Below are 9895 nucleotides of genomic sequence, written 5' to 3'. Positions count from 1 at the left end.
AACACATTGGTCCATCTGGCAATGCTTTGCGGTACCACGAGCGAGGTTGGATAGCTCGATAGTTGCAAAATGCTTCGCGTAACATCGACTCCTACAGGTCGACGCACCAGCACAATTTCTTTTTTGGTACTTAGTGTGCATGTCGTTCATTTTTTTTTTCATATTTGTGAGGGAAGGAAAGGAGGGGTTAATATATGCATGAGCCAAATGGGCATGAGAATTTGCCAAATATAGAACAAATCCGTCTGAACTTGATAGGAGGAGAGGTATCGGCAAGAAAGTAAAGCATTCCTACCTCCAGTGTGAATCACCCATTTATTTATTTATGTATTCATGTTGCCTCACAGGCTCCAGCATCGGAACACTGTGTGAGGGGGGGGGGGGGGGGATTACATAGATAGGGTAATGTCAGGAGCATGAGTAAAATGACTATGCAAAACAATGCTTATTGACTGTCAGTACCCATCACTGAAAAGTAAACACAACATTACACAATTGTTAATAACGCATTAGTATTTAGAAAAAATGGCCGTTACTTCGGCCCTAAAACTAGCTGGATCACGGATCTTCACGATGTGCTCAGGAAGACCATTCCAGTGAATGATAGCCTGCGGCAAAGCCGATGAATTAAATGCAACGGTTCTACCAGAAATGCGTTGGAAGCTTAGAGGGTTGTTTAAACGACGTGAGGTGCGGTAAGGTTGTGCAAGAGGCAGCGTTGAATGATTGACGCTATAGACTATCTTGTGGAATAGACAGATTAGGGCGACTATTCTCCTTGATTGCAATCTAGAAAGGGAGAGCGATGATTTAATGTTTGTTACGCTTGAGTGGCGGTTGTAGTTGTTGGAAATTAAACGTGCGGCACGATTTTAAACCAATTCGAGGGAACTAATTAAATAAGCCTGATGAGGTGACCAAATGGGTGATGCGTACTCGAGTTGCGGCCGAACAAATGTTTGATATGCAGAGAACATGGAGAGTGAAAGAGAGAGAAGTGATACGGGAAATGCAGGGAGATTAACCGGAAGAGCTTCACGTTTGCTGCCTTATATCAATGTAAAGGTAAGGGGAAATGAAAGATGGAACGAATAGCGCAAAAAGAATTCTAGCGCGCAAAAAAAAAGGTGTGTGTGGGCGAAAGAACGGGGCGGGGGGGAAGGGGCACACCAGGCATATCGATGTATCTCTAATATACGTCACAGGAACGTAGAAACTTCGAGAAGGCCGTGACCGACTTTTGGTGTGACGACCAGCGATAGGCCGACATTCCAGGATTGTCTATTACCTCTTGGACTTTTATCGTGAACATAGGTGGTCTGCCATTGTCAGTATTGGCATTTTCTGTTCTCGAAGAAATCGAGAGGTAGCCCTGGTCATACCGAAACCTCAACCGTAGGCCGTGAAAGGGCGAATGCAAACAGACAACGATGTTGTGGTCAAAGTGTCGAACCGAAACTGTTTTTCGGTTGTTCTGGCTCACGTTTTGGTTTGGTGAAAGCTGTTCTGTTAACATCCGATTCAACTCCAAAGCAAAAATAAAGGAAATTGTGACTGCTCAAGCTAGTTTGAAACTGCGTATGTTCGTTTGCATAACCTATGATTAACTGCAGGAAGACAGCCCTAATTTCCGTGGTAAAAAAAAAGGACAGTGCTCCTGGGATGCACGGAAAGACTGAAAATAATAATAATAATTAGGTACACGCGTGGTTCTTCGTGTCGCAAGTGTACCAAACAAAAACTATATTGTAGAAGCATGCCTCAGAAGCAATATGTGATTTCTATCTCATCTACTACACTTTACGTACCAGTGTGACCAAAAGCAGCGGCCTAGCTATTAAGTGCTTCGTCATTGCAGTGGTTATGCTGGTCTCCTACGATCGCAGAGCTATTTGACGACCGCCAATTACAGACACTCACGAGTGTATTACTAAGATGGCTGTTTTCCGACAACCACGTTGACAACCACTATAACGGTGCCAGCGCGTATAAGATGAGAGCAAGCCCGTGTTGATTTACATACGAGGTAGCATACATGTACAAGTGCTTGAGCCACGAGTGCTGGCAACGTGAGGATCAAAAGCTCCAGAGAAGGTGTTCCACGTGAGGCAAAAAAACGCTTTTTTCGGTTCAGTTCCTGAGTCATTTCCTTTTAAATTGCAGTTGGTGCAGAAATGCCGCTTTTTATTTTATTTTCTCTTATTTTATTTTATTTCATAACTTTGTTTTCGGATATTTTCCCGTTTCATATTCTGGTTGCGGTTTTATACACCTGCTCAGGTATCTGACACCCAACATTTCCCATCTTTAACATGCCGTTATTTACACGTTCATTTCTTCCTGCGAACATCCTTTCATCTGCAATTATGCCGCATTTCAAGGTCCATTCAAACCTTTGCTCATTTAAAGCATTTCTTTCTGCCCCCAGCGTTCCGTCCAGCCTCTTCATTTGCCTTCTTCTAGCCTATTTTATCCACATTTCTCCTTGACCGCATAAGACGTTGCCGGACTACTAACTTTACCAGGCAAAACAGCGCGTAGAAGAGAGATGATATCCTGGCAATATCCTGCATATTGGTGAGTTTCTGCTAGCAATTCCTTAACACCCTTACCCATACCTCCGTCTTTTTTCGGATATCTTGCCTGAATTGACAGCAAGCTGAATTCTTTTTGCCTCCTTTGGTCTCCAGTTTGGGGATTGCCACGTCCGTCGTCGTAAAGGCCCATAATCATAAGTAATGCATACTCAGTCCTTCCTCTCCCATTTACCTAACATATCCGTAAGGAGCAGGTTTTCCGGCAATTATTTTCTTTTCCTTAAAAAAAATATTTCTTTTTGAAGCACCTTGAGAGTTCTGAGAAAAAATATATTCGCGCACAACAAAAGAATAAACAGTGCCAAAGTATTCTGCGCCTAGATAGATACATTCATCCAGTGTATCATTCGAGGAATAAGAATCAGCCTTTTTTTATTACATGGAATTTAGCAGATGTTGTGGCCTTTAATTGGCGCTGGCTACTCCTTTTCACATGGAGACATGGAAAAAAAAGAATTAACATACCCGCAATAAAACTAAAACAATAACACCTTACCACTCTTATCATGTCATCGCCACATTCTCACATAGTCCCCGTTCCATAACTTAATCTATTCGCTGCCCACCACACACTGTTCTTCTGTCCCGTCGATCACAACTCACTGGTCATCTTCAAGAATACCTTAACTTCAGGTAGCTAACTGCAGGTGGCTAAACCCACGTTCGCGCACGAGCACATTTTAAGCCTCGATTTCTGCCGAACATCGAAAGACTAGAATGTCCTTCGTCGTCAAGTCGTGGCCATCACGTTCTCATCACAATTTCTTCGAGATGTAACACGTTTTTTTGCTCGATTTGAAAACAGTGGTGCCACCTTTATGCTGTATACCCAACTTTTATGTAACACCTCTTGTATAACAACCACTTTAAGGAAATAAAGTGAATTGAGGGGTGACCAATATATCAAACGAGCACTGACGAAACCTTCGAGTAAAACAAGTCAAGTTGCACCTACTAAGTCTTCTATTTGTGTTGGCCAAAGCGCGTCATACCATATATGCATTTTGCTAGTGTTTAGCACTGGCCTTGTTGCTACTACATCTTTGCAAGTGCCAAGTGCCGAAACTTGGAATAAATGGGACAGCTAGAAGAAGAGGCACGCACAGCTTTCTCGGCTTCCGTCAGTTTTTGTCTCAAGTTTCTGCGCTGAGCTGCTAGAAAACATACATACATGGTTCCAAAAGGTGACCGACTGCAGCTCACTCTCAACCACACAGATGCTGGCGTCACCGGCCCCACCCAACGCGGCAGGTCTCTTGCGCTGGCACGCACCACCCCTTTCCTGCAGTGTTTGTCTCCCGATACCCCGAGCACCTCACGTTCGAAGGCGTCACGAGGATAAGAAGTACACATACTCTTCCGTAGGCACTGCACTGCGCGTCTCGCAATCTCGAGCGGTCGGGGTCGATTCTCCTCTTGACTGGAAGTGCACAATCGTCGAAGCAAGCTGTTTAAACCAGCGCTCTCTTCCGCGGAGCCGCTCAAGAGAAGCCAAGCTCCTCTTGGCGCTGTTTGGAGTGCCCGCATCGGGACCAGTGGCGTGTCCGTTCGCTAAATATTCTTATCGCCCACAGGACGCAAAAAGCGGCGTTCACGATGGCCGCAATGTGAAGGAGGCCGTCGTAGGATCCCTGCTGATCCCGGTAGTAACCTGGAAGTGAAGACACCAGCAACTTATGAAGGGAACGTTAGATCGGATCGTACTTGATGCTCGCGATAGCATAGTCAGGGAGAGGAGTGGGAAAGAGGGCGGGATTTATTACAGCATCCAGTATTTCGCAACCGGAGACAATAAGGGAAAACAAAGTAAGACTACCGGCAAGATAACACGTACAGCCTCGCACATTTTTAGCTATATCGCGCGAGCGTCCATCGCGGGTAATTTTAGCGCCTTTCAGCGGCGATAGTCAGCGAGTTCGGCAGAAGTACTCTCAAGTGCACTAAGCACTCTCTTGTGCAAGAGTCGTCTAATGCGATGTTTCCCTTCTGGACGACGTGCGACCATACTATAGTGTCCTCGCGCGATATAGCTAAAAATGCGGGAGGCTGCACAACAACAAACAAAGGCTGTTCGTATAAAAGGTATTTAGCTTCCATTTTATTTCAAAAAGATAGCGAAAATCTTGTAACATTTACAATAACTACAACTTGCAAGAATTGCAATAACTTCGAAGCAACGCTATGTGAAGAACCGTCTGATTTTGATTAGCTCCTACGCCAGATAAACGCGATAATCGATTACTTTATTGCCATAAATATTTGAAACAACATTAAGCTTTCTTGATTTTTTTTATTTTATAAGTACCTTCGAGAGCCCTCGTGGGGCATTGTGTAAGGGTGGCAGTACAGTAAATACATAGATAAAGATTAAAATACAATGACACGTTAACAAAGTAAAACACCGATTACTGCAGAAGGATGCGAATGAACCCAAAAAATTAACAAGATACACTATAAAAGCAAGGGAATAAAAATGGCATTGAAAGTTGAAAAAATTGGCATTGAAAAAAAAATGAAAGCGCGAACAACTTACAGAAGATCGTTTTCCAGTAAAAAAGAAAGAAAAAAAAGAAAAGATAAAAAATAGACATGTCGGCAACAGTACTATAGGCAATGGCAATGGGTAAATTCAAACATCAGATTTTGGCGCATAGATATTTTTTAAGATTATCGCAAAACTTTTCATGATCTCGCTCTCATGCAAGGTTATCCGGAAGGTCATTCCACAAACGGATAGCTCGCAGGAAGAGCCGATAAGTTGAATACGTCAGTATCACCGTACACGCGCACTAAGCTGAAGTTATGCAGTCTGCGTGAAGTTCGATGAGCGAGATTAAGGTGTACAGAGGACGTCCTAATGGTGAGAATGAATTTGTGGAATAGTGATAAAAGAGCAATGTCACGACGCGTAATGAATGGCTCAAATGAAAGGTCTTGTTTAATTTGTGTTATTATGCGTAATGCGTAATCTCCTTATGCGTAATGAACCGACTGGCTCTGTTCTGAATGGTTTCTAACGTGTTGATCAGATATTGTTGAAACGGGGACCAACTTGAGGAGGCGAACTCAAGTTGAGAGCAAGTAAAAGCGAGATAGGCCTGTTTACCTACACTGGAGGGAGTATTATACCGGTTACGGCGTAGATAACCTAATGACCTTGATGCGTTAGCCCAGATGGAAGTGATATTGGCGAACCAAGAAAGATTCGAGGTTAGGTTGGTGCCTAGGTACTTGTACTGCTTAGTACGTCACACAATGTTATTACCAATTTTATATAGACCGCTAGAGTTATGAAGTTTACTGCTAAAGGTGATTACTTTGCACTTGGAATCATTTGATGTCATTAACACCACTCACCAATACGTTCAAGGTCCTGTTGAAGGGCGATATGGTCACTATTGTTGTGAATTGAACGCTAAATAATACTATCATCAGCAAAAATACGCGCATACAAGATGATATGCTGTCAGGCAAGTCATTGATGTAGATAGAAAGTGTAAGGGACCTAGAACGCTGCCTTGCGGTACCCCAGTGGAAACGTAACAAAGTGATGAAAAACAATTGTTTACTAGAGTAAACTGCTGCCGATGTATTAGACAATTACGGAGCCATGTTGACGTAAGTGAACCTAGTATTAGCGATGATAGTTTTAAAATCAAGCGGCAGTGAGCTACACGATCAAAGGCTTTAGCAAAGTCTAAGGGATGTGCAATCTGTCTGTACCTTAGAGTTCACGTTAGGATGCAGGTCAGAAGTAAATTCAAAGAGTTGAGTCTCACAATAAAAACCTTTGTGGAACCCAAGCTGATTAGAAATAAAAGAAACTGTTAGATTCTATATGATCGTAAATATGAGAACCTATGATTTGCTCAAGCATTTTGCAGCAAATGCATGTCAAGGAAATAGGGCGACAATTTGCAGGTGAATTTCTATTTCCACTTTTATCGACTGGCACCACCTTCGCTATCTTCCAGTGATAGCGAAGGTGCTGATAGCGAAGGTGGTTCCAGTTTTTTCTAGTGAATACTTTCTTGTTAGGACAGTTTTATTGATCTGCTAATGGCATGATGCACGTTTTCTTATCAGAAGAACTGGCGCTGACATACTCGCTCGGGTTTTATTCTAAGGAACTGGTGTGGGGCGGTATCTATCCACACCAGCGCACTTTTGTTTTCTTCGGGTCACTTTTTTGCACGAAACTCCACTAAACTTACGAGGGTGGCAGTTTGGGCTAGTTCGTATTCCATAGTCTAATCAGAGTAAAAGCGCAAAAAAAGAAAGCATGACAAGCGACATGGACAAGCGCTTACTTCCTACTGAGTGTAATGCCGGAAATAAAGTGATGATTTATGATGATGATGATTGTCGCTAGACAGCAGTCCTGTCTTCTTTTGCGCTTTTGCTCTTACCAGTTCTGTAATCAGTCGTTTCCTTGTTCACTAAATTTCGTCGTCACAACAAGAAAACTGCTCGCTTATGCGAGGTAGGCGTTACGTAGGAGTGCAGCGTACTCACCCACCAACATCGGCCTCGTCAAGAGCACCACGCCATTGCAGAACGACAAGCCGCCCATCATTACGGGCAGGTGTTCTATTCCGAAGTCCCTGACTAGCAGCGGCGCTTGCAGCGAATGCCTAAGTCCGTTGCTGACTCCTATGAGCGCCGAGCAGACAAGCATCGTGGGAAAAGTCCTGAGCCAGACGAACAGCTCGAAGCCAGCTGCTTGAAGAACGTACCCGAAGAGCATCACAGAGTCCAGCGTCAACAGCCCCGAGTCGATGATGACGCCACTCAGCGCCCTGCAGACGAGGTCGCCGGCCGCAAAGGCGTACACGAGGAACGCCGCTCGAGATGGGATTACACCTCGGTCGGTGGCGATGTCCACGTACAACAAGAAAAACGTTGTCAGTCCGAAGATTATTATGGAGAAGGAGAGCGCGTCCAGAGCAAATCGAGGCGTCGCAAACCGCCTCGCGTTGGCAGTCAAGTCCTGGAAGATCCCCTCGTCCGCTTCTTTCACCGCGGTCGTGGATCGGAGGATCGAGCAAAAATTCCTGAGATTCCTCGCATAATTAGGGCCCACGGGCACCTTGGGCACCGGTACCTCGGTTTTACTTTCGAGGACGGCTTTCGTCTCCTCGGAATCACGTTCTTGTTTTTCGGAATATAAAGTCAGAAGGGGCGCTTCAACCGACATCTTATTATTCGAGGAGAAAGTATCGTCCTTCTGGCTGGTGGATGGAGTGTCCTTGACCTGCATCCAGGTGGGGTTTCGCACGACAATGGCGGCCGGGCAGGCGTTCAGGATGAGGCCGCCGAGCAGCAGGAAGGCGCCTCTGATGCCGTAGGTGACGCGAAACAGGTCCACGAGCGGCGCGGCGAAGAACATGTTGAGCCCGCACACGGTGAACATGAGGCTGCACGCGGTGGCACGCCGCTTCTCGAAGTGCTGCGACACCAGCACTTGGACGCCGACGAACACGCCCGACACCGCAGCTCCTGCGACCGAGAGAACGTCGTGAAGTCTCGTGCAGTGGATACAGACACACACAGCGGTGGTCAGGTATGTACTTAACACGCATCGCTGTTCAAGTCCCGAACTGCTAGACGGGAGCTACAGACAAACTGTTGAGTTATACGTTAACGGTTATTGCAGTCGATAAGGGATCGTTATCTCGAAAGTGGTGGTAATCTTAGGATTTCTCATACATGGACATGACATCAATTACTGCTCGGCTTCAGTTTCTCAATTACAGCGGGTGTTCCATGTAATTGAAAAGATTAAAAATGAGTCTTTTTTTGTTTTGATAGCTAAGATTAAAAATGAGTCTTTTTTTGTTTTGATAGCTATACTTGGAGGTTGCGATTTTGCATGCATGTGTTTTTCGCCTCTTCCAGAAATACACGTCTTAGGCATTTTTTTATCTGTTGAAAATACAGAAAAACACACGTGATATGTTAAGGTACCGTGGCTTTATGCTTGGTATATATTTCAGCCGGGGGCGATTTACGGCGCAGCCATTCGTGTCGAAAGTGCGTATTAGGACTACCATGGTGCTGTGAGAAGTCCATCCGACAGGATCCGGTGTTCATGAAGTAATCACTGCTGACTTAAGGGTTTTCGTCCTGCCTGAGCTAGAACGCAAAAAAAAGTTTTGTAACAGGACGTTAGATAAACAGAGCAAGAAAGAAAAAAAGCGTAATTTCGTATGGAATATATGCAATGTATGCATGTAATGTATGTCATATGTAATGTATGTATCTTGTAATCAGCGGGAGGCCTGGCTACAGGGAGTGGAATACTGGTGGTGAAGAGTTTTTAGTACAGGTACAGGTGTGAATCGAATAGTATCTGCTATTCGATTCGTATTCTATTCAGGAGTAAGGTAGTTGAAGTTTTCGAATATTCGTTTCTTTCGAACATATAATGGACCGGAACACTTAAATTGGGAGTCTCGAAAGAGGCACGACGATGGGTGGGGGGACTGTTCCGGATAATTCTGCTGCACGATGGCTGCGTTCGTTCCGCAGGGGCACCAGTTTCTGAGCGAATGCATGGAGCAGATAACTTCGGCTCAATAATTTCCAGCCATTCGATAAGAATTGGTCGTTTTTAGGTAGCCTATTAACGTATGTGTTCCGACTTAATATTTGGTTAATCTCACCACGTTTGCATTCCTCGAAAGCAACGTGTGTTGCTGTAGTATCACACTTCTCTCCGTCAGCAAATACAACAATGTGCAGTCCCAGCAGAAAAAGATTAGAGCAAGTAACTGGTGGCCGGAGCCGCACATTTCATTTTCCAAAGCAGGAGTGGCCGTCAGAAAGCTTGTCGTGATTTTGCCGCTACGGCTACCAGGTACTTGTGTAATTTTTTTCCGCTGGAGCTGTACAATCGAGTGCTAAAATTTACAGACAATGGCATCAGCAATAAAAACATTTTATTTCTTCTAGCACCGCCGTACAAAGGGAAATTGCATTATAATGCATGACGCTGGTCAAACGGGCCCACGTAGGCAGTACCACTTTATTTCAGACATTATGCCTAGGCGGTGAAGAAAACAAAACAATTTAGCGACACCAATCGTCCTTAAACTTTTGCACTTGAGGGTACGTGGCGCTAGTAACATGGTGTTTCCCTTGTTTCATTAGTGTCACTGCCATGGTATGCTCCAGATAGCTGAAAGTATTTTTTTATCGTTTACAAGATCCGTAAGTTGCCTAGACGTCTAAATTTGATCGGTATTACACGCATGTATATAAGCCCGATTCTTTTTTTTTTTTTTGTATGCAGACTC

The 9895-nt window shown here is 44.5% G+C and overlaps 1 protein-coding gene across 4 annotated transcripts in view; it reads right to left on the bottom strand.

The window, feature by feature from the left end:
• Positions 1 to 319: 319 nt before the first annotated feature.
• Positions 320 to 9895, bottom strand: part of LOC119458342 (monocarboxylate transporter 12) — a 47740-nt gene continuing 38164 nt past the window's right edge. For 3 of the 4 annotated variants that reach the window (XM_049671105.1, XM_049671104.1, XM_037720175.2), the window contains exons 4-6: positions 7113 to 8096; positions 1743 to 4248; positions 320 to 1712 (exon numbers count right to left, since the gene is read on the bottom strand). In XM_049671105.1, coding sequence (XP_049527062.1) covers positions 4079 to 4248; positions 7113 to 8096 — 1154 coding nt within the window. In that variant the 3' untranslated portion in view covers positions 320 to 1712; positions 1743 to 4078. Of the gene's footprint in view, positions 4249 to 7112; positions 8097 to 9895 lie in introns of all 4 variants that reach the window. The other variant, XM_037720176.2, reaches the window with a different exon arrangement.

The sequence above is a fragment of the Dermacentor silvarum genome, chromosome 7 (genome assembly GCF_013339745.2).
Source record: "Dermacentor silvarum isolate Dsil-2018 chromosome 7, BIME_Dsil_1.4, whole genome shotgun sequence".
Lineage (NCBI taxonomy): Eukaryota > Metazoa > Arthropoda > Arachnida > Ixodida > Ixodidae > Dermacentor > Dermacentor silvarum.
The sequence above is the reverse complement of the archived record's forward strand: the minus strand, read 5'-3'. Positions and strand labels throughout refer to the sequence as shown.